Below are 25,230 nucleotides of genomic sequence, written 5' to 3'. Positions count from 1 at the left end.
TCTAAAAAGTATCAGTCAGCATCCTGACATTTTTGTAGGCACTTCAAACAAAATATGTGGTTTCCCTAAATCTGCCTTCTTCCTAAAGCCAAGCATTCTAGAATTAGAAATCAGACACTTTGGTGGCCAAATTTCTGTAAATTGATTCCCTGATTAATTAGAAGATGGCAAGGAAGTGTTTCTTACTTTCCAAAAAAAAACCCTCCTTTTCTCCTCTTTTTTTTTTCCCTAGGGGAGAATGAATTCTAAATGGAAGATGCTGTTATTAACTTCATTTGCTTTATTGCTGATGTTGATTAAGTATCATTCCCGGTAAATATAAAAGATTGATGAATCATCATCTTTTTTTAAAGAATTTATTTATTGATCCATGAGAGACCCCAGAGAGATAGAGGCAGAGACGCAGGCAGAGGGAGAAGCAGGCTTCCTGGGGGGAAGCCCGATGTGGGACTGGACCCAGGACCCCGGGGTCACGCCCTGGGCCGAAGGCAGATGCTCAACCGCTGAGCCCCCCAGGCATCCCTGAATCACCATCTTTAATGAGTGGCAGAGTTGATCTGAAATGCAGAGTTTTGTCCAAAAATTGTTAATATACACTCCCTAAATTAATTGGAGATTGTCTCTTCTTTGAGGAACTATTTAAATTATAAATATATTCTTTTATTTTTCAACATTCAACAAATATTTATTGAGCATCTTTTTGGCCCCAGGTCCTGTGCTAGGTGCTGGGAAAAGAGTAAAACTGCCACCCAAGTGACTGCTCTTACGCAGCTTTATATTCTAGGTGGAGAAGATGGATAATAAGCAAAGGAATATATAATATAAGGTCAGGAGCTTTGTATTTTATATAAGAAGCTATGAAGAAAGAAATAAGGCAAGATAAGAACATAGAGAGTGTTGGGCACTATTTTAGGTACATTTTAGCTTAAAGTCATGACAGTGTCCCACCTGATAGGAACAAGACTCTAACCCGCTACAGAAAGAGAGCTGTACCGGGAATCTGTTAAGCTGCTAGAATTCTCTCATAAAAAAATTCCAATTCTCCCCTCCTCCATGCCTTCCTCTTTATTCTCTTTAAGCAAACCAATGTTCCTGACTGCTATTGGCAAATCAGCTATATTGTGGGAGTTGATGTCTTTTGAAATGAACCTGATGGCTTTGGTATCATGTTCTAGATGTTACCTCCCAGGGTGTAAAGGACTCGTTGTCACTTGTAATAATATTATTATAATCTTTTTGAAGATAATGGACTCAGTCAATCAGGAACTAGGAGACCACAGCTCGTTGCAGGCCTGGATTCCAGACCTGCAATGCCATGTCAGAACTGGATGCCATGTATCCAGAACCATAGCATTATGCCTGGCATATAGTAGATACTCAGTAATTATTTGGCTAACAAGTGGGTAAGTGAATGGATTCAAATTCCAGATTTTTGTTATTCCCATTTGCATGGGCATTTGTTCAAATTCAACACTAAAGTATCTTTTTTCATTTATGTAAAGAATAAAGAACCATCTACAGGAGACAAATCTCTGCTGGTAAGAATCTTTGTTCTGTAAGTAGTCTACAAACTGCACTGAGGGCAAACTGGCTGTTTAAACCTTTATTCTTACAAAGTGGTGAGGATGTTTAAGGTCATGTAAAAACACCTACCAAAGTGACTTAATAAATGTTTCTCTGTTTCCTTTATTTTTTTTAAGATTTTATTTATTTATTTATTTATTTATTTATTTATTTATTTATTCTCAAGAAACACAGAGAGAGACACACACACAGGCAGGAGAAGCAGGCTCCATGCAGGGAGCCCAACGTGGGACTCGATCCCAGGACCCCAGGATCACGCCCTGGGCTGAAGGTGGCGCTAAACCACTGAGCCACCCAGGGATCCCCATTTCTGTTCCCTTAAAAAAAAAAAAACACCTCCTTGTGTGGTTTCCCTGTTTATTGTAGCCACACTTTCTTAATAGTAAGCCATCTCAACACTTCCTGAAAGTAGATGCGCTGCAAAACAGGCTTTTAATATTATTTTGCCTGTTTGTGCCTCACCATCTTATTTACCCAAACACAAGACACCACACCCCCCAGGCTTCCACTGCTTTCCCCTCCTCCAGAATGCCCCCAACCTGGAGAGACTGCCATAATGACAGAATGTGGAAACTTCTATGGCTAAGGTGGCCTCTTATTGCAGTTTAAATGTAAATGGACTTTCATTTCCTCTCTTTTTCACCTAAGATGATTAACATTGATCTCTCACTTCACTGACCTTTTCTTCTATGGTATACAATCCACACATAAGCGCACCCACTAATATCCTCATTTCAAATACAGTACTTTGAAAGTTCTAACATGTCCATTTTTAAACAGTTTCCATTTCTTTGCTGAGAAGTCCTCTGTCCATTCATTTTGACCAAGTCTTCCATTAAATCCTCAAACAATTTTATAATAGCTGTTTTAAAATCCTTGTTTATCACTTCCAACATCTGAGTTATATTGAGGTCAAGTTCTCTTCACTATGGGACACATATTCACGTTTCTTTGCATTTCTAGGAACTTTTCCAAAATGTGTATCTGACATTATAGATGACATGTAGAGACTCAGGATTCTGTTATCTTCCTCTGAGGAGTGTTGATTTTTGTTTGGACAGAGAGTTAACTGGGCTGGAATCAAATCCCCAGCTCCATTTATCCTCTAGGGGGCATCAGCAGAAATTGCTCAATTTCATATGTTGCTATTTCCTGGGGAAATTATAGTTTTTCCTATACAGGGACAGTTTAGTTGTCATCCAGGATTTGAGTCAGTTTCTATGCAGATCTGGGAGATACCCCATTCTGTATCTTCCTCTTCCTGAGGTTCTCTTTATTACTATTCAGCCTTCTTTACATCTACCAATGTCATCCTCTGACTCCTCAAGTCTCTGTGACTTCTAGCCACCCAGCTCTGTGTGAATTGAGATACTCGCAGATGAAAAGTTGTATAAATGTAAATTTTACCCAATATACCCCTCTCCTTTCAGGGATCAGCCTGGTTTTGCTCAATCTCTTTTGCCTTCAAATGGTTTTAACTTTTATTTTATTTTCCCTTCCAGGACTTATGACTGTCATCTATAGTATAGGAGCATTAGTCTGGTGTGATCTACTTTTCTATGACTCAAAACATTCTAATTCTGTATCAATTTAATTTAATTATCCCTCTTTATCATCCCCATTTTTCTCCTAAGAAGAATGGAGATTAACAGAAAACTTCTAATATTAAAATAATTTTATTTCCTGTATGGATCATGTATGGCATATATTATTTTAGGTCACTATAAACCCTTGGTGAGTAATAATGGCTTATTTATTGATTTCTTAATAGTGTCTTTTGATGAACAAAAGTTTTCTAAATATAATATAGTTTATCATTTTTTTTAGTTGTTTCTGTCACCTTCTAAAAGACCTTTATCTATTCCCAGGTTAGAAAGAGACACTCCTATGTTTTTCTCTGAAAGCTTGTGGTTTTAGTTTTTATGCTTAGGTCTATAATTCATTTTGAGTTAACTTTTGGTAATGTGTCAGATACACAGAGCAACATAGGTGAGTTGCAAAACCTTGAGTGAAAGAAAAAAAAAAAACCAAGTTGCAAAGAGTACATGCCATGCAATTCTACTTATATGAAGTTCTACAGTAGGAATAACTCAGGTAAGGTAATAGAAATCAGAATACTGGTTTCCTGGTTGGGAGAAGTCACTCAAAGGGGCACAAGAAAAAAGTTACTGGAGTCATGGAGACATCCCATTATCTTAATTAAAGTGATTTTTGGGCAGCCTGGGTGGCTCAGCGGTTTAGTGCCTGCCTTTGGCCCAGGGTGTGATCCTGGAGTCCCAGGATCGAGTCCCACATCGGGCTCCCTGAGTGAAGCCTGCTCCTCCCTCTGCCTGTGTCTCTGTCTCTCTCTCTCTGTCTCTCAAGAATAAATAAATAAATAAATAAAATCTTTAAAAAATAAAAATAAAGCGATTTTTACATAGACATATACATGTGTAAAAAAATCCAATGAGCTGTACACTTAAACTGTATGTATTGTACTTTATGTCAATTAAAAATGTATTACAGAAAAAAAATCCCAAGTAAGGAAAAGAACATCAATGATCCTTTTTTTTTCTAAATGGGACAAAATTGAATCCCTTGGTAATGACAAAGAGAAGCTAGTGACATATGAATTGCTGTGATTGCAAGTGTCTAATTCTTTCATCATCAAAAGAGAATCTGATGATATCATCATTCCCAGAAGACTGAAATAATAAACAAACTGGGGCGTGCCATAGAACCAATACCAGGTTATCTGATTCATGATTTTTCAAAGGTCTCAGAATGTCCGGCTTGAAAACTGTCTGTCCCCTTGAGATTTTCCACGTGTCTTCCCAAACTATCATATCGTAAATGTTAAGTCTCTAAGGAAGAAACTGTATAAAAGTCCTATGTGATCTTAGGAAAACAAAAGGTAAGAGTTTGTTCTTAATTTCAGCCAAACTGAACCACATTAAATTCCTTTTCTACACACAATTTCATAAGTGCAAGACTGAATATGACAAAAGAGCTTTATAAACTTCATGAGTAAAATTCCAAGGTAAATGTACAAATAATCTAAAAATTATAGTTCAGGCTCTAGCCCATGTTTGGAATCAATTCTATATTTTGAAAAGGAGCATCTATTTTATGCTGTTATTGGTCCTATAACCTGTCTCGGAATGATCAACTTCATAATGTTAATTTATTAAAAATAAGTTCCTTCATAAGCATACCCCTCTTTAGAGTCCAAGTAAGTATTTTCACAATTATCTCTTCTCTGACACCACATCCTATGAGTTAGGCTGGGAAGTGGCATTTGTGTTTTGATTTTCTGTAGGAAAAGCCCTGTCCACTCTAGAAAAGACAAATGAAGGTTATAAAATCTCTTGCATCAAGGCCAGCTTAGACCAGCTAGTGTCCTAAGACTTCGGGCAGCTAGCGCCCATAAAAAGTGTCTCCACAGACTCAACTCTATTTTCATATAGAGAGACCTCCAAGGACCAGATGTGCCTCAAATCCTAGCCAATATGTATTATATCAGTTGGTTTAAGTCATGGAGAGTCACAATTCTACACGGCTTACTCTGTATACATTGTGCTATATTTAATTTACTTTTATCTGTTTCTTTTTCCTCTTAGGAAAGGATGAAATACAGAAGAAAAATAATTCTCCTGTTATTACTCTTATTGCTTCTCTGGATTTTGCACAGACAGCACTGTTTCAGGTAATTTTTAAAAGCTAATGAATATTTTATTCTGGGTTTGGTAAGGATCTAGTATGTCAGAAAGGTGATAGGCTAACCTCCTGAATAAATCAGCATCCAAATGTATCAATCCAATATACCCCAAAATATCCAAATGGCATTCAAATGTATCAGCATAAAGATAACCATCAGCACAGAAGTTCTTTGTTTCTAATTTGACCGAAGCTAAACATGATTTTTGTAAACTCATAAGTGCGAGGAAAAATAATGTTAAGCTATCAAGATAGTGACCATGTAATTATGGCTGGCAGTTAGCAATTTTTAGAGAAACTGCCATTTTTAAATAGGTGGCATCTTCTTTAAGAAACATCCCCAATATTGGTGACTTCCTGCACTACATATGGTATTTGCCCTTTATATAGTTTCACAAGTAGAAAGATTTCATTGGCAATTAGCAAATTCCATTGCTTCAATGATATTTAGTTATGTTTTCTTTCATTTGTTGCTCAAAGAATTAGGTTTCCTTTTTTTTTTTAAGATTTTATTTATTTATTCATGAGAGACAGAGAGAGAGAGAGAGAGAGGCAGAGACACAGGCAGAGGGAGAAGCAGGCTCCCCACAAGGAGCCGGACGTGGGACTTGATCCTGGATCCTGGGATCACGCCCTGAGACAAAGGCAAGCGCTCAACCACTGAGCCACCCAGGTGTCCCTAGGTTTCCTTTTTTAAGATACACATATGAAATCCTTAACTGCAGTGATTTTTTTTTTATCACGTTCATTACTGTATCTCTACAGCCAATAATGAACTTGGCACATAGTTTGTGTCTTAGTCCGGTTGAGCTGCTACAACAGAATACCTCACACTGGGTGGCTTATCAACAATGGACATTTATTTCTCACAGTTTGGGGGGCTGAGAGGTCCAAGATCAAAGTGCTGGAGGACTTGGTGTCCTGGTTCATAGACAGCCACCTTCTCGCTGTGGCCTCCTGTGGCAGAAGGGATAAGGGAGTTCTGTGGTATCACTTTTGTAAGGCTACTAATCCCGCTCATGTGGGTTCCAACCTTATGACCTAATCATGGCTCAAAGGCCCCAGCTCCTAATGCCCTCATGTTGGGGGTTCGGATTTCAACATACAGATCAAAGGGGACACAGATGCTCTGTCTGTAACATTATGTGTTCATCGAATATTTGGTAATATTAAGTAATAAAATAAGTGGATTGATGGGGTATAATTCTAGTCATGTTAAATGTAGAAACCCTTTATATAAGTTTAAAAATAATGTAATGCTTTTTGTTTATCCTAAGCACAAAGAAACTACAAGGGACATACCGGTGCTGGTAAGTCTTATTTACAAATATGCTATGGCCTCTTCTTTGAGGACAAGACCCGTTGGAGGGCAGTAGGGTATCTCCAAGTCCTTGGTTCCTGCAGGTAGGGTAAACGAAAACAATTTTACAAACGTACTTTGGAGATACTTCGTTCAAGGTCTTCGTTCAAGGTCAGAGTACTAGGAGTCGGAGGGCCATCTGTGGATAGAGCAGTGAGAACTCATTAGGGGAAATGTGTTACGGGAGCCAGAACCCAGCTGCCGGGAATCTTGGGTCTTTTAAGGCTCTGGGAAATCACATAGGAGTAACGTTTTGGTTAAAAGACTCTCGGGAGATTGTTATTAACCACTGGCCACCTACAAAATCATATTATCAGAATGCATGCAAACTTCCCCAAAGATTGTGTAAGACTCCAAATCATAATATGTTCTTCAATTTCTCTCTAGAGTCATGGGAGCCCACAAAGTGAAGTGAAAGAAACTTTCTGATGCTTCTTGTGTCTAAGGGCCTATGCCTCAGGTAGTTCTATGGCGCAGGACACTCTCACCAGGACCATGACTCCATATATGGGTGAGCTGCTCTGTGCATGAAAATAATATATAGTAAGATGGTTTTCATGGGCAGGGTACGTTTCTCCTATATACAGCCATGGCTAACGGGGGTAGTAATCCCCAATCACCTGAAAACAGCAGGAAAACCCCAGACAAAGGTGGGAATGTGCAAGTGAAGTCTGCTGCAGCAGATGCTGGAAGAAAGAATGAATTATAATATTTTCTGGTAAAATGTATACAGAGCAACACAATCTAACAATCATTCTATCATTAATATTAACTCTCCTTAGCATCAGGATTCTATAGCCTTAGAACACTAATACTCAGCATCCAAAGGCTTTGCTGTCAGTGAGGCAGGTGCCTGCATAGAAGGCCATGTCTCAGTCACATCCTGGACACTGCAGAGCTCCTGCCTGTATACGTAGGCATGAAGATGGACTCATGACATATGACTCAACTCCACAGCTGCCCAATCCCCTTGTGAGCTGAGCCCAGGATCAACTGTCCAAAGATTGGCTGACCAGGGTGCCATTAGAGTGGATAGCAAGGAGATAGTAAGGGCTTAGGCCCAACTGCTTGTCTTTCCACTTGCTGTGTATGGACAAGATAAAAAAAATTCTTTGTGGCTCAGTTTCCTTATCTAATAAAATGAGGATAATAATAATAATAATAATAACAACAACAATACCTATCTCATAGGGGTGGATTAAATTAGATACTACTTAGGGAAGTATTGCATACGTATTAGATGCTAATGAAGGAAATCTAACCTCATCCAGCAGGTTAGAAAATACTTCCTTTAGGTAGGTAGGGATATTTATTTATTTATTTATTTATTTATTTATTTATTTATTTTTAAAAATTTTTTTAGGTAGGGATATTTAATATAAGACCTAAATGCTGTGTAGGAATTAGCTTTTAGGTCTTATGTGTCAACATGAAGTTGTGGCATGTCTAAGGAAGCGTAAAAAGGCAAGTGAATCTGGAAAATTAACATTGTGAGGGCGAGGTCAAGATGTGGCTGGGACAGTGTGAAGGGTCAGATAATGCCAAATGTTATGGCCATACAAGGAATATAGACATTATCAGGATAATGGGAAGCCACTGAGCACAGAATAATGACATGGGGACACTGGAGCTTTAGAAAAAAGATAGTGGAAGCAAAGTGGACATATGGAGAATGGGTTGAAAAAGGCCAGTGCAAGGATAGGCAGAGAGCGGATCACAATTAAGGGGGATGGGAATATGGAGGTTCATTTTATTTTTCTCTTTGTTTATGTACCTTTGACATTTTTCATACCTACAAAGTCTTGTTGAAAGTGTACAGACAGTGAGCCAATTAGAAGGCTACTGCTGTAGCCCCGGCAAGAGATAATGGTGACCTGAAGTCATGTGGTGGCAGAGGATGAAGATATGGGGATGGATTTGAGAGACGTTTTGGGGGTACAACCAGCAGGGCTTGATGATGGATCTGAGGTTGGGATATAGGGAGTGCTCTGAGTGTAAAATGACACTCACACTTCTGCCTCGCCAATCCAAGTGGATCCAGTGAGAGACAGGGCAACAGATGAAGGGGACCTACTTTGGGGAAGATGTAATGACTCTCACACTGAGCATTTTCATCTTGTGGCATTGGTGCAAACTTCAAGTAGAGGACTTCAGAACACAGTTGGATGTCTCAGTCCTTAAATCCTGGGAGAAGTCTAGTTGCACATACAAATTTGAAGCCATAGGAAAATGCCTGCAAGAGTGTCAATTGATCAAATAGAAAGTCTAGGAGAAACCTTTCTGAGAATAACTCTCAAACCAAGGCTCCTGAGCAGATAGGACATTTAAGGCCAGAAAGTAGGGATATATTTCCATTGTGATAGAAGCGGGGAGAATCAGTGCTCAAGACAGATATGAAGGCAAGGTGGCGGAAGCCTGAGGGAGCATTCATGTGATGACTGCTATTTCTCCATCAATGAGAAGAAGGAGAGTGAGCACTGTGGAAACACATAACGACTTCTGGGAAGCCCAGAGACTTAAGCAGAGGTGAAAAATCATGATTTTCCGTGCCACTCCTATCAAAGTTCATCATTGTTTTTCTTACTGTTTCAAGCTTTTCTTGCATTTTACCTCATATTGTAAGATAGCCCATGATTTGGTAGACAATGAATTACCTTAAACTCAAGTAGATACAGTGTGATTTTTTGCATTATTTTTCCTGATAGGTCTGTGGATACTCAATCAAAAGAATTAAAGCTATCAGACTGGTTTTTTCCTAGGTAAGAATTCTAAATCAAATATGTGAGATCAATCCTTAGATTGCTCAGCAGAAGGTAACAGACGGCAGCAATACTAACTGGCATTGCAACTGCTGGACAGCAGATGGATCCTTGATAACATTTTTAAAAATAAGCAGTGACCAAGATGCATTGAAAATGGACATTAGGGGATCCCTGGGTGGCGCAGCGGTTTGGCGCCTGCCTTTGGCCCAGGGCGCGATCCTGGAGACCCGGGATCGAATCCCACGTCGGGCTCCCGGTGCATGGAGCCTGCTTCTCCCTCTGCCTGTGTCTCTGCCTCTCTCTCTCTCTGTAACTATCATAAATAAATAAAAATTTTAAAAAAATTAAAAAAAAAAAAGAAAATGGACATTAGGGCCCACATCCTCCAGAAATGAGGGTGTAGAATGACAGAAACCCAAAGGCCCTAAAATTATGGCCGGTCAAAGTGTGACATTTGAGATCATCTGGTTGCTTCTCCTCATTTCGCCAATGAGGGAACCAAAGGCCAAATCAGAGGTGGGCCATCTGTGCACTTGACACTTCAATACGGTGGCTTTCCTCTAGCCTCTCTGAGTCCCTCTTCTTACTACACTCACCTGTCTTTCTCCCTCATGCTGCAGGGTTTCAGGACTTGTCCTAATTAAAATTTTGAAAGGAGACATTCAGTTACGACCATGATTGGATAATGGTCTGTGACTCATCCTCCCATGATATCGTAACCGTTGTCAGATCTAATCAGGACACAGAAAGCACACAGATTATTTTAACAGAGAATGTAATATAAAGAATGATTAACTAACATAAAGTTGTTAACTAGGTAGCTTGAAAGACCAAAAAGAGTATTCTAAGGTGTCATGGAGGGAAAGATTACAGGAACTATGTTCCTAGGGCCAAAGAAAGGAAAGGAAGAGGCCAAAATTATTAAATCCTAGAAACTTGGAAGGCTTAAACTTAAATGAACTCCATGTGCTGGTATCTCTGAGCTCTTGAAAGGCCTCTTGAGACAGGGAACCAGCCCTCTAGGAAGGGGCACTGGGAGGCTGGGTTTGCAAGTATCAGAAAAGCTGAAATCTGGACTCAACTGCTAGTCCGGGAAGGAACTGCTGTATGTGGGTCTTGCAGGAATGGGAGGTGGTGAGGAGCCCCCTGGAAACAGGAAAGAGCAAGTTCCTTCTTCCTCCAGTGCCCTGTATTAGCAGAGCCTTACAGGGTGCCCGCTGGCAGAGGGCAAATGTGGCTTGCTGAGTATAGTGTTGGGGGTTTAGTCAGGAAAGATGCTAGCTTGTTAGGAGGCACAGGATCCCCCTAACAAGACAGGTAAGGCGTATCCTTGTAACAGGGTGATGATTTATCCCAACAATGGAACAAAGGAGAAAACCATATAATCATTTACACAGATTCCAAATAAGCGACTGATAAATTTCAATTCCCACAGCATATTTTTTTAAACAATAGACATTTATTTCCTCCCACTTCTGAAGTCAGGACGTGGAAGATCAAGGTGTTGGCAAGTTTGGGTTGTCCTGAGGCCTCTCTCCAGGACTTGCAGAAGGCTTTCTGACTGCAGTATTCTCACAGGGACTTTCCTCAGCGCAAGCATCCTTGGTGTCTCTTTCTCTTCTTTTAAGGACACCAGTTCTATTGAATTTGGGCTGGATCCTTATGACCTCGCTTAACCTTAATTACCTCTCTAAAGGCTCTGTCTCCAAATAGTCACGATGGAGATGAGGGCTTAACATATGAATTTGAGGGAGACAGCATTCAGTCCATAACTAGTTCTGAAATAGTCAATAGCATTTTTTTCTTCCAAAAGCACTTCAATTTCCATTGCAATTTTCATTTTCTAATTTGATGACCATCAAGATTGAACACTTTCATATGACTATTGGCCATTTGGATATTCACTTCTGTAAAATGCCATTTATATCTGTGGATTTCCTTTCAGCTTTCTTGTTAGCATCCTTGGATGCACAAAATTTTATTTTCTGATGAAGTCTAATTTATCTACTTTTTTTTTCTTTTAGTGCCTGTGCTTTTCATGCCACATCTAAGAAATGATTGCTAAATCCAAGGCTGTGAAAATGTACTGTAGTTTTCTGAGAAGAGTTTTATCATTTTTACTCTTCTATTTGGCTCTTTGATCCATTTAGAGTTAATTTTTGTATATGATAGAAGAGTCCAACTTTCTTTTTTTTTTTTTAGTGCAGGTATCCTACTGTCCCAGCACAATTTGTTGAAAAGACTATTTTCCCCCATTGAATGGTCTTCCCACCCTTTATTTAAAGTTAACTGATCATAGTTGTATGGGTTTATTTACAGACTCGATTCTGTTCCATCGATCTATATGTCTATCCTTATGTCAATACCACATTGTTTTGATAGTTGTATCTTTGTAGTAGTTTTGAAATCAGGAAGTGCGAGTCCTCCAATTTGTTCTTTATTTTTCTTTTCCTGATTGTTTTGCCCATAAAATTCCTTATGAAAAAAAATAAAAGGCAGTTGGAAAATCGATAGTGTATTTGTTTCCTAGGGCTGTTGTAACAAATTGCCTACAAACTACATGACTTAAAACAACATAAATTAATTTTTTCACAGTTCTGGAATCCAGAAATCCAAAATCCCAAGTTATCAGCAGGGCCATGATCCCTCCGAAAGCCCCAGGGAAGAATTTTTCCTGCCTCTTGAAGTTTCTGGTGGCCCCAGGCCTTTGGCTTGTGAGAGTGGAACACCAGTCTCTGCCTCTTTCTTCATATGGCCTTGCCTGTGTCGCTCTTCTATGTGCTCTTTATCTTCTTATAAGGACACCGATCGTTGGATTTACAGGCCTAACCTAATTCAGAATGACCTCATCATAATTAATTGCATATGCAAAGACACTATTTCCAAATAAGATAACATTCTGAAGCTCCAAGTGGATTTGAATTTGGGGGGAGGAGTCACAATTCAACCCACTACATGTAAGAATTATACTGAATCTCTAGATCACTTTCTTGGGTGTATTGTCATCTTCACAATGTAGGTCTCCAATCCATAAACATGGATGTCTTCCCATTTATCTAGGCCTTCTTTAATCTTTCCCAACGTTTTACAGTTTTCATTGTACAGTCTTGTGCCTCCTTTGGCTCTGTGTATTCCTAAATATTTTATTCTTTTTGTTCCTATCATAAATGACATTGTTTTCTTAATTTTATTTTCAGACAGTCCATTCCCAGTGTGTGGAAACAGCGAATGATTTTTTTTTCATGTTAATCTTGTATCCTGCAACAATTATTAGTTCTAATAGATTATTTTTGTAGATTTCATAGGATTTTTACTAATAGAGATCATTTTACTTCTTCCTTGGTTGGATGTCTTTTATTTCCTCTTGCCCAACTGCTCTAAATCTCCAGTATAATGTTGAATGGAAGTGGATAAAACAGCTTGTCTTGTTCCTAATTTTAGAGAGGAAAGCTTTCAGTCTCTAAAAAATAAGTATGATGGGCCCCTGGGTGATTCAGTCAGTTAAGTGTCCAACCCCTGATTTTGGCTCAGGCATGATCTCAGTGTCATGAGATCAAGCCCCGTGTCAGGCTCGGTGCTGAGTGTGGGACCTGCTTGGGATTCTCTCCGTCCCTCTCTCTCTGCTCCTACTGCCCCCCACTTGGGTATGCATGCTTTTTCTCTATTAAAAAAAAGTATGATGTCAGCTGTGAGTTTTGCATAGATGCCATTTATCATGTAGAGGGATTTCCCTTTATTCCTAGTTTGTAGAATATTTTTATCATGCAAGAATGTTTTTCAAAACATTATATGCTTTCACTCATATGGAGAATATAAAAAAATGAGAGATTGAAGGGGAAAGGAGAGAAAAATCAGAAAAATCAGAGAGGGTGACGGAACATAAGAGACTCCTAACTCTGGGAAACGAACAGGGGTAGTGGAAGGGAGGTGGGCGGGGGGTGGGGGGACTGGGTGACGAGCACTGAAGGGGGCACTTGACGGGATGAGCACTGGGTGTTAGACTATATGTTAGCAAATAGAACGCCAATAAAAATACATATATAAAAAAATAAAAAGAATGTTTGTCAAATGCCTTTTCTGCATGACTTAAGATGATCATGTAGGTTTTTTTCTTTCATTTTATTAATATGGTATTTTATATTGATCAGCATGTGTATGTTGAACCAGCCTGCGTTCCTGGGAATAAATCTCACTTCAGATTTTATTTATTTTTCAAAAGATTTTATTAATTTATTCATGAGAGACAGAGAGAGAGAGAGAGGCAGAAACACAGGCAGAGGGAGAAGCAGGCTCCATGCAGGGAGCCCGACGTGGGACTCGATCCTGGGTCTCCAGGATCACGCCCTGGACCGAAGGCAGGCACTAAACTGCTGAGCCACCTGGGCTGCCCCTCACTTCAGATTTTAATATGCTATTGGATTCAGTTTTGTAAAATTTTGTTGAGGATTTTTTCATTTTTATTCATAATAGATATTGATCTATCATTTTCTTGAGGTGTATTTTTCTGGCTTTTGTACCAGTAATGCTGGCCACATAATGAGTTAGAAAGTATTCTCTCCTTTTCAATTTCTTTGGAAGACTTTGAGGATGATTGATGTCAATCTGTTAAATGTTTGGTAGAATTTACCAGGGAAGCCATCAGGTCCTGGGTTTTTCTTTGTGGGGAAATTTTGATTACTGATTCACTTCTTTTTACTTGTTCTCTTGTCTTGTTCTAGGTCTTTAAGATTTTCTACTTCTTGGGATGCCTGGGTGGCTCATCGGTTGAATGTCTGCCTTAGGCTCAGGGCATGACCCCGGGGTCCCAGCATCGAGTCCCATGTCGGGCTCCCTGCATGGAGCCTGCTTCTCCCTCTGCCTGGGTCTCTGCTTCTCTCTGTGTCTCTCATGAATAAATAAATAAAATCTAAAAAAAAAAAAAAGATTTTCTATTTCTTCTTCAACTAGTTTTGGTAGTTTGTGTGTTTCTAGGAATTTATCCATTTCGTCTGTGTTATCTAGTAAACTCTTGTGCAGTTGCTTTTGGTATTCTCTTATAATGTTTTACTGTCTGTAAGGCCCATAGTAATGTCCCCACTTCCATTCCTGATTTTAATAATTTGAGTCACTTATAGATTTTTTTGGTTTTGGTCAATCTAGTTAAAGATTTGTCAATTTTGTTAATATTTTCAAAGAACCAACTTTTGGCTTCATTAATTCTATCATTTTTTTCTCTTCCTCTATGTCAGTTGTCTCTGCTCCAGTCTTTATTATTTCTTCCTTCTACGTGCTTTGGGTTTAGTTTGCTGATTTTTTCTAGTTCTTTAAGGTGGAAGGTTAGGCTATTATATATTTCTTTTTTTTAATGGATCTTCTTTAAAACTTTTAAAAAGATTTTATTTATTTATTCATGAGAGACCACAGAGAGAGGCAGAGACATAGGCAGAGGGAGAAGCAGGCTCTCCGTGGGGACCCCGACATGGGACTCGATCCCAGGACCCCAGAGTCACGCCCTGAGCTGAAGGCAGATGCTCAACCACTGAACCACCCAGGTGCCCCATTATTGATTTCATTCCATTCTCAATGAAAAAAGATAGTTTGAAAGTTTCCAAGTATCTTAAATTTATTGAGATATGTCTTATGGCTTAACATATGATCTATCCTGGAAAATGTCCCATGTGTATTTGAGAAGAATATGAATTCTGTTGTTGGTTACAGTGTTCCATGTCTGATTCTTCTTCTGCCTGCCCAAATCTGCTGTTGAAATCCAATGGCAAGTTTGTTTGTTTGTTTTCAGCCATTTTACTTCTCAGCTCCAGGATTTCTATGTGGTTCCTTTTATAATTTCTCTTTATTCACATTCCCTATTTGTTAAGCTGTTGTCCTCCTGGTTTCCTTTAGTTCTTTATCCATGGTTTTCTTTGGCTCTTTCAGCACATTTAAAATAGTTAAAATATTGTTCTAGTAAGCCCAATGTCTGGGCTTCCCTAGGGATAGTTTTTATTAATTTTTTTCCCTATGAATGGACCATACATTCTTGTTTCTTTGCATGCCTCATAACTTTTAGTTGAAAACTAGACATTTTGTATATTATGATATGGTTGCTTTGGATGTCTTTCGCCTGCTCAGAGTCGTTCTTGCTTACTGTGGATTGTAGCTGCTTTGTATGTTTAGTGACTTTTTCAAACCGTTTTTAAAGACTGAATTCTTTGTCTTGTTTGGTCTGAGAAGTCCCTGTTCCTTTAGCTTGTGGTCAGCTAGTGGTTTGGCAGAGATATCCTTAAATGACTAGAGCCAGAGTGGTGGTGTTGATGGTAGTTGGAAGGTTATTGGAGAAGAAGGAGAAGGACGAGAAGAAGGAGGAGGAAAAGAAAAAGAAGAAGAAGAAAATAATCTCCCTCTTGTAAAAACTGACTCTGTATTTGAGCCCTCAACACAGTTCAGCTGTTTACAACTTTGCCTTAGCCTTCACTTCCTGCTTGCACTGAGAGCCTAAGTATCAGCCAGAGGTGAAACCTTAGGATCTTCAGGGATCTTTCCTGAGCATGTAACCTGCTCTGAACATGTGCATGGATTTCTCAATTCCTCATTATACATGGGATCTTGTCAAAGCCTTTACTTTTCAAAGAACTCTCTTTCAAACCTTTCCTCCCAGGCTTTCAGCGTATCCAGTGTTTATTCCAACTGTGGTGGCAGGGCTTCTTCCATTTTAAAATGTTTTCAAGGATTGCCCCCTACTTAGCCACTTTTCCCTTTTGAGAGAGTTCTGAGTTAAGTGAAACAAAGGAGAGCACTAGGAATCCATTCCTTTGGAGAACTCTCAGGTCAAAACGGACAAACACAATTCCTTCAGAATTAGACCCACTCTTCTTCCAGAAGCAGATACTCACACTGACACGTGATCTGCTGTTTTCAATACCACTGCCACACTCGGAGGGAGTTGGTGTAAGGCTAAGTTAAAATACTGCAAAGCTTTCCTTCTCCTATTGTGTTGTCATCCTTTCCTTAATTTTTGCTTGACTGCTCTAAAATTTTGGCTATTTTCCAGAGTTCGGACAAAGTTGCTTCTGACTGTATGCAGTAATATTAGCCTGGCAGCATTTTAGAGTATGAAACTGGAAAGCTCATTTTTCAAAATGTGGTATCTGAAAATAATAAATGTTAAAAAGTCTAAGACTGGGAGATTTTGTTCAAACACAGGTAATATTACTTTAGGCTTTGGGTGACATTTTAACGGTGTCCTCAAAAGATTTTTGGAATCACAGTATAACTAATCTGTACATGTACTTTTGTAATGATCTGACCATTTCTGACAAGCTGTTCTCCTATTTATTGTAACCATCAAGGCTTTGGATTAGAAGAAAGGAAATGCTGCAACCAGACACACTTTATTCATTAGTAACATCTACCAGTTTTATTAAAAGATATACTGTTCATAATTGTTATGTCTTTCTTACAGTAAATCCATGAACCTGACTAATACCAGCTGGTCGGCTCCAATTGTGTGGGAAGGCACTTTTGATGAAGAAGTATTGGAAAAGTATTATGCAAAACATAAAATCACTGTGGGATTGACTGTATTTGCTGTAGGCAGGTAGGTAATGGCAAATGTCCTTTACATTCAAGCTTCTTACTGTAGAAAATGAGAGATTATAGGAGCACCAAAAAAAAAGAAAAATCAAAGAATCAAAACACTTTTTCTTTGGAAAAAAATCACAATTATCAAGGAAGTCTGGCAAAGAAAAAGTTTGACACAAATTACCAATATTAGGAAAGAAACATAGTATATCACCTCAGAACTGGCAGACATCAAAGGGAAAATCAGAGACTACTACACTCTACATATACATGTGAAAACTTCAGTGAAACGGACCTTGACAACACAGTCACAACCCACCCAAAATGAAAGTGATCACTTCAGTAGCTCTTTATCTGTTGAGGAAATAGAATTCATAATTTAAAAAACTCCCAAGGTCTCCATGCCCAGATGGTTTCATCGGAAAATTCTACCAAATATTTAAAGAGTTAACATCAGTTCTATGTAATCTCTTTCAAAAAATAGAAGAGAAAGAAACAACACTTTCCAATTCATTTTATGAAGCAAGTGCTGCTCTAATAACAAAATCATACCCAAAAAAGTATTAAGTTGAACAGTGTACATATTACCCATTAAAATTATAAATTTCATCAAAAAAGTATTAAGTTGAACAGTGTACATATTACCCATTAAAATTATAAATTTCATCAACTATCAAATTTTATAGTAACTCATTATTAAATATTGATAGTAATTTATTCTTTTTTTAATAGACCTTTTTTTTTTTAAAGTTTTATTTATTTTTTAGTAATCTCTACACCCGATGTAGGGCTCAAACTCACAAGTCACATGGTCTTCTGACTGAGCCAGCCAGGCACCTCTGATAGTAATTTATACTTAAACAGAAGATAACTCAGAAGAGGAAGGAAGGAAGGAGGAATCCTTACCAAAGAAACTTCTGTGTACCTCTTTCCCAGATCCATTCCGATCCCTCTCCATTGCTGCTCCACAATCTGTAAGAGGGCACAGTGAGTGACCCCATGCCAGGGCAGTGCTCTTACTTTCAGGACACAGATGGAGTTTCTGCTTCCTTTCCACGCCCCTTCAGTAGAACACACTTAGAAGAGTCCAATGTAAGTGAAGGACACTGAAACCAAAGCTTCATTAACTTTATCGTAAAATCCCCTTTTTGTGTGTTAAAGAGCCTCTGAAAGTCTCAGGAATTAATGGCATCAGGTGCCTCTGAAATTAGGAGTATAGGTGGAACCAAAAACAGAAGGATAGATTGAAAGTACCTATACAGGGGTGCCTGGGTGACTCAGTGGTTGAGTGTGTGCCTTCAGCCCAAGGCGTGATCCCTGAGTTCTGGGATCGAGTCCCACATCAGGCTCCCTGCATGGAGCCTGCTTCTCCCTCTGCTTGTGTCTCTGCCTCTCTCTCTCTCTCTCTCTCTGTCTCTCATGAATAAATAAATAAAATATTTTTAAAAAAAGCTCTGCCTTTGGCTCAGGGTCCTGGGATCAAGTCCCAAGTCGGGGTCTCTGCTCAATGGGAAGTCTACTTCTCCCATTGCCTCATTCTCTCTCTCAGATAAATATATTAAATCTTTAAAAATAAATTAATTAACCTTACCTAAGAAAACATCAGAACCCAAATTGAGGATCATTCTATAAAATACCTGATCAGCACTCTTCAGGGTCAGGGTCATGAATGACAAGGAGAGAAACTGAGGAGCCTAAGGAGGCTAAAGAAACAAAATGATGAAATGCAATGTGTATCCTGGATTGGCACTTGGAAACTAAAAGGCTATTAGGGTAAAAATGGGTGAAATTAAAATAAAATCTGTGATTTAGTTATAGTATTTACCCACTGGTAATTTCCTAGTTCTGACGAATGTACCATGGTTATATAAGATAATAACATGAAGGTGGGTAGAGTGCATATGAGAAATCTCTATAGGGATCCCTGGGTGGTGCAGCGGTTTGGCGCCTGCCTTTGGCCCAGGGCGCGATCCTGGAGACTCGGGATCGAATCCCACGTCAGGCTCCCGGTGCATGGAGCCTGCTTTTCCCTCTGCCTGTGTCTCTGCCTCTCTCTCTCTCTGTGTGTGACTATCATAAATAAATAAAAAATTAAAAAAAAAAGAAAACAAAAATTAAAAAAAAAGAAATCTCTATAATATGTTTGCACTTGTTCTGTAAATCTAGTATCATTCCAAAATAGAAAATTAAAAAAAATTTTTTTAAGTTCACAATTGTGTGAGACAATAATAACCTGACAATAACCCTTTTTTCTTGTAAGTGCCTAACACTAGCTTTTGATCCCTGAGACATCCATGTCAAAGACATCCAACTCAAATAAACATATTGCCAGCCTTGACTGTACAGCCAGGCTGTCCATCCCATGAGATTCCCCTTTTAGAAAGGCCTGGGTAACCTATGTAACTGACCACTTGAGTGACCCTGTGTTTTCCTTCCTTGCACTTTCATTGTTTCTCTTCAGTTTTAAATAGAAAAACCCTAGGCACTCCACCCCTTAAAGGCAGGAGCCTCAAGGTCCCCCCTTCTCGCTCCCTACCTACGACCTCGTTCTGTGGCCCTGCACTTACCCTGTACCCCTGTACCAGGACTGAGTAATAAACCTTGTTTTGTCAAAGTTCTCTGATGGCTGTTGCTGAGGTGCAGCTTGTAAGTGTCTTAAGAACCACTAGGGCTGGTCCAGCCCAACACTGGCTCTGGTAGAGGAAATGTCTGTGGGGGTCTCACCACAAGCAACAGGGCCAAGGTGGGTCACAGGCATTCCTGGCCAATAAGATTACTACCAAAGGCTGAGAACAACAACAACAACAAAAAATAGCCCTATATTATTATACTAGACACAAAAATTAATTCAAACAAATAACTAACTTAAAAGTGAAAGTTAAAACGATAAAGCAACTAGAAGAAAATATAGGAGCATATTTTCACTACTTTGAGGAGGCAACCATTTCTGAAACATAATACAAAAGCACTAACCATAAAGAAATGTAGATAAACTGTATTTCTTTGGATTTGAGTTGCTAGCTTCCAACTCAGTAGAATATTTTAAGTGATATCTTTCATAATTTATCTTACTTTAGTTATTAAATTGCCATAATTTTTAGATATTCCAAACTAGAGAGTTTTTCTCCCAGCTCCATCTGCTATGTTTCTTAAAAATTAGGTCAATATTCAGAATGTATTTTTAATGATTATATAAACATTATTTGAAGCTGAGGCGTGTATGATTACCCTTCCTTTTTTAAATTTACCTGACGCCATTTATTACTCTGAAAATTTTCAATGGTTGGAGAGCCCAGAAATGAGAAAGTTTTGTTTTCTAATCCAGCAATCTTAGCACCATATTAAAAAGCCATGAGACACAGTGCAGATAGTGGGGTACTGACTATGCTACCTCAAACACTTCTGCCTAACTGTCCTCGTAAAGAAAGCCGCAGACACCAATCATGGCTCTTGCAATGACCCAAGACCCTCTTGCCTACAACCTGCAAAGCAAGCTCCCTCTTCTCTGATAATCCTGAAGACTCTGGCTCTCATCTTGCACCGGGCTCTGTGCTGTTTCCTGATCTCACCAAGTTTCATTCCCTCTCATGAGGGGGATTTTCTCTCCTATAATCCACAGAGCCCCATCAGGAAGAAGAAAGACAAATGACTTCACTTGCTTTTACACTGCTTAAATATAACTCAAGAAGTATATCTAATATTTGGTTTGCTTACTAGCATGTTTGGACAAGCTACAGCCAGTGTAATTTAAGTAGCATATGTTCCATCAAAATATAAGACAAGGAACTTATTCATTTCTTATTTGTTTCACAGATATATTGACCACTATTTGAAGAAATTTATATCATCTGCAGATTTGTTTTTCATGGCTGGCCATAAAGTCATAATTTATGTTCTGATAGATGACTTATCCAGGATGCCTTGGATACAGCTGAGTCGCCTCCGTACGATCAAAGTATTTGAAATAAAGCGAGAGAAGAGATGGCAAGACATCAGCATGATGCGCATGAAGACTATTAGTGAACATGTTGTGAATCATATCCAGTATGAAGTTGACTTTCTCTTCTGCATGGACGTGGATCAAATCTTCATAGGGAAATATGGGTTGGAGACTCTGGGGGAGTCTGTGGCTCAGTTACATGCCTATTGGTACAAGGAAGATCCTAAAGAGGTGCCATATGAAAGGAATGAGTCATCAGAAGCATATATACCTATTGGTATGGGAGATTTTTATTACCATGCTGCTGTGTTTGGCGGCACTCCCATCCACGTACTTGATATTGCCAGGGAGTGCTTAAAAGGAATCATGAATGACAAGAAAAACAGCATTGAAGCAGTGTGGCATGATGAAAGCCACTTAAACAAGTATTTCTTTCTCCATAAACCTACTAAACTCTTATCACCAGAATATTGCTGGGATTATGGTAGAATGAATGGTCTTTATTATCCAAATATCAAACTCTATTGGGCCGTCAAGGATTATAAAAATCTTAGGGTGATAACATAATTATATAGCACCTTCTTCAAATTTCTGAAATTCAGAGCATCTTTTTGTCTTATTCTTTAGGAAATCAGCACTTGATAAATTTTAGCACTAAAAAAGAATCACTAACAAAATGGCAAGACCACCAGCACTGCATACTCACACTTTTCCTTGTATTCATTTTGAATTGTATAACATAGGATACAGCAGTTGCAGAATGAATGTATTGACATCAGATAGAGATACGTGATTTCATATCCTGTGTGAATGTCGAGTAAATATTATTTTTTGGATCACACTGAACAAAATAAAATCTGTCACAAGAAAATGAAACCTTAAATATCTTTATTGATCTATGTGGATACACATTTCTCATATTGCTTAAGAAAGGGGACTGTCTAGAGGTGTAGATAAGAATTCACTGTAACGATAATAATGTTCTCTCCATGTAAAACATCCAAGGTGTTAAGGCTGCCACCAGATGGGCAGAAAACTACTTAGGAAACTTTGAGTCATTCAAAAAGAACTGTATTTAAAACTACAACATTGTCGTAAAAACTAATTGAAGAAAAAATTAAAAATATAGAGAGAAAATTGAAAGCCTCCCCTTTACTCCCCCCTTGATAATCTATCCTTCAATACTCCTTTTATGTGCATTTACATACCCACCACATGAATATGCACACACACACACACACTTATTCAATATTTTATACAAACTGATCTATACCACACCTATGCACATACACGCACACACACAGATTTTATCAGTAGTCAGGGTCCAGTTGGGAAAACAGATTCTATTATTCTTGGTATTTTAAACAGTGGGGATTTAATGCAGGGAATTGGACGTATAAACAAGGTAATAACAGCCAAGGAGCACACAAGAGAGAAGCAGCCTATAATTAGTTTTTCCTGAAGGCAGTGCAGTCCAAAGGCTGAAGGAAAAATTGTAGAATGTCCAGAAAGAGCTGGAACCTAGCATGAGTTGCCTGGCGTGAATGCGGACAACAAAGAGAGGAGTCCCAGTCGCTTTTAACGATGTCATCCAAGGAGACAGAGACAGGAGGGAAATATATAGACTTTTCTCCTTCTCCTACCCTGTCTGCTTTCTACTGTCCAGTGCTATCCACGAATCAGATGTGAGGGAGTCCGGGAGATGTAGGTCCCTGCCATACTGAGCAGAGCGTGGGAAAAGTGAGAGAGAAATCTGATGGTAAACAGATAAGTGGCTACCATAGTTCACCCATTTTGCCACAAAACACCCATACTCCTCCTTCTACCCATGCTTCACTCCCATAAAACAACTTCATGTTTCTATCTTGCAGAATTCAACCAACTTTTTATACATAACCACTTCCTTCCCAAGAGGGTGAAACACAAAGTACTACCTGACATCGTTTCCTTCCTCATGTCCGGGAACCCAAGATGATATGAGGTTCTCCCTCAGGACTGCACATGGTTCTTCAAAGTTTGGTGAACTCTGATCTAAACTGTAAAGAAGGGCAGCCCCGGTGGCTCAGCGGTTTAGCACCGCCTTTGGCCTGGGGCCTGATCCTGGAGACCCGGGATCAAGTCCCACGTCGGGCTCCCTGCATGGAACCTGCTTCTCCCTCTGCCTGTGTCTCTGCCTCCCTCTGTGTGTGTGTCTCTCGTGAATAAATAAATAAAATCTTTTAAAAAAATAAACAAACTGTAAAAAAAAAAAAGAATAACTAACACTCCTCATTTAAAAAAAAAAAGGAGGAGGAGCAGGAAAAAGGGAAAATAATTGGTTAACACATAAAAAGGTACATATAGAGAACAATATATACTGATATTTGTAATATAAAAACACCTGCCTGCTGTAGTCCTCACTTCCGCAGCCAGTTCTAAGGTCAGGTTCCTGTTGACCACGTCTTTCTTCCACCACCAACTCTATTGTTCTTTACCCTCTGCTAGAAGCTCCGCTGAATAGGGTTCTTTACTAGTGACATGACATAAACCTCTTCCCTGTGGGATCTGAGTCTTTAGTGGGCCTATTCATTCGCTTGCCATGGTTTTCCCTTAACAAGGACTGTTGGATAACATAGTTTAATAGGTTCCCAGAGAACACCTTGAATTCTAACTATAGCCCTCATGTGAAATAGCAACCTGCTTTCGTCTTGATAACTGTGATCAGTTTCCTGATCCAGTGTAGAGACCCCTTCTCTGGATGTTGATTCAGCATGATGAGAATGCAAAATGGCTAGGGGAAGTCTCAGGTCCCAATTTAATGAGACTAACAATCACTTTGTTTCCTTATGCACTAAGACCTCCAAACTCACTGAGCCCAAGGTTGCAGAGAGGGAAGTGAAAATTGTTCTAGTAGATTATTTGGCGTAAATGTAAAAGAAAGCCTCACATCTCTACTTGCTAGTTCCAGGACCCATGCATCCTGGCTTGAGGAAGACAATATGATATAATGACCATTATTTTAAGATATATCCCATACTTTTAGGACAGCACCCCAACCTCACCAAATGTTGTCTTACAGCTGATACTGTGAGTCTTCTTGAGGCCATTTCATAATGTTAGATGCTTTTGGGTCATGAGTTACATGGTAAGATCGGTGAATTCCATGGACAGGAGCCTATTGTTGCACTTGACAATAAAATCTATCTCCTTGCCAGAGACTATGAATAAAACATTCTGGGGCAGCCCAGGTGGCTCAGTGGTTTAGCACCACCTTCGGCCCAGGGCGTGATCCTGGAAACCTGGGATCGAGTCCCACGTCGGGCTCCCTGCATGGAGCCTGCTTCTCCCTTTGCCTGTGTCTCTGCCTCTCTCTCTCTCTCTCTCTCTCTCGAAAAAATAAATAAAATCTTAATAAAATAAAATAAAATAAAACATTCTGTAAGCCCACAAGTGGTGCTGCTGGCAGAAGCACTATGGAAAAGGAAGGTATGTCTGTACTCAGAATATATTTGCTTGGGGACACATTTCTTCCCCTTCCTTGATGAAAAAAGATCCAATGTAACTACTATGCCACCAGTGGCCAGACAGTCCCTCAGAAGAAAGGAGTCATAAGATGCACTCAGAGTGGCCTTTGCTCTTGGTGGTTTGCACATTTAGCAGCAGAGAAAGCCAGATTCTCATTGATGGAAGGAAGTTTTTCTTACTGAGCTACTGGATAGCTTCCATCCCTGCCACTAAGGCCACTTTGTACATGGGTCATCACAAAAGCACTGTGTGGCTGCAAAAAAGAGGCTGACTGATATCATAGAACAGATTTTTCTCTACTTGATTACAGAGAGCCTCCTCTACTAAGATTGCTCTTTGATGAGGATTTTCATGAGATACTCACAGCCTTGCACTCTGTTCCTATTTCAGAAGCCCATAAAGGACCTCAGTCTTTCTTGTCACCAATTTTTCTACCTGCCTGAGTACAATCTTATGGAAATTACTTCCACTGATAACGGATTACACTGCAAATATCCAAGTGTTTAGTTAGTTGGATCAGAAAGCATTAAGTTCATGGTGGGTAGGAGAGGTCATAGTTCAAGCAAAATTTAGAATCTTATGTGTCCAGTGAATAGATACTTCTCTACCTGGCTACACAAAATGCTCTATCTAGTATCTATATTTGCAACTTTAACCTGACAAGGGGCAGAGATCCTTGCTCTGCAGTCTATCTTACATGGAGCCTTCTCTTGCTCCGAGTCTCTCTCAAAACGGGCAGGGTATTGGTTTCTCAATATACAGGTCAGAGTGGCACTCAAGTACAATATATGTTGCTTCCTATATCCAAAAAGTCCCACCGAGCT

The 25,230-nt window shown here is 39.3% G+C and overlaps 2 protein-coding genes across 10 annotated transcripts in view; both read left to right on the top strand.

Annotated features, from left to right (window-relative positions):
- Positions 1–236: 236 nt before the first annotated feature.
- The window catches only part of LOC112650226 (glycosyltransferase 6 domain-containing protein 1-like), a 49,765-nt gene continuing 24,771 nt past the window's right edge, over positions 237–25,230 (top strand). For 2 of the 3 annotated variants that reach the window (XM_049116449.1, XM_049116446.1), the window contains exon 1: positions 237–312. In XM_049116449.1, the coding sequence (XP_048972406.1) occupies positions 239–312 (74 nt within the window). In that variant the 5' untranslated portion in view covers positions 237–238. Of the gene's footprint in view, positions 313–1,502; positions 1,539–25,230 lie in introns of all 3 variants that reach the window. The other variant, XM_049116447.1, reaches the window with a different exon arrangement.
- LOC112650344 (N-acetyllactosaminide alpha-1,3-galactosyltransferase-like) lies at positions 4,278–21,778 on the top strand. Of its 7 annotated transcripts, XM_025433093.3 has the most exons (7): positions 4,278–4,480; positions 5,187–5,272; positions 6,561–6,593; positions 7,031–7,154; positions 9,349–9,402; positions 16,844–16,978; positions 20,776–21,778. In XM_025433093.3, the coding sequence occupies exons 6-7, from the start codon at positions 16,851–16,853 to the stop codon at positions 21,467–21,469; spliced, it is 822 nt and encodes a 273-aa protein (XP_025288878.3). In that variant the 5' UTR covers positions 4,278–4,480; positions 5,187–5,272; positions 6,561–6,593; positions 7,031–7,154; positions 9,349–9,402; positions 16,844–16,850; the 3' UTR covers positions 21,470–21,778. The 7 variants fall into 7 exon arrangements, with proteins under 7 accessions (XP_025288878.3, XP_025288877.3, XP_035552935.2 ...); XM_025433092.3 differs by lacking the exon at positions 7,031–7,154; XM_035697042.2 differs by lacking the exon at positions 4,278–4,480 and having other exon boundaries at positions 5,181–5,272; positions 7,033–7,154.

This window comes from Canis lupus, chromosome 11 (genome assembly GCF_003254725.2).
Source record: "Canis lupus dingo isolate Sandy chromosome 11, ASM325472v2, whole genome shotgun sequence".
In the NCBI taxonomy this organism is placed as follows: domain Eukaryota; kingdom Metazoa; phylum Chordata; class Mammalia; order Carnivora; family Canidae; genus Canis; species Canis lupus.
Note: the sequence above shows the minus strand (reverse complement) of the source record. Positions and strands in the feature narration are given on the sequence as shown.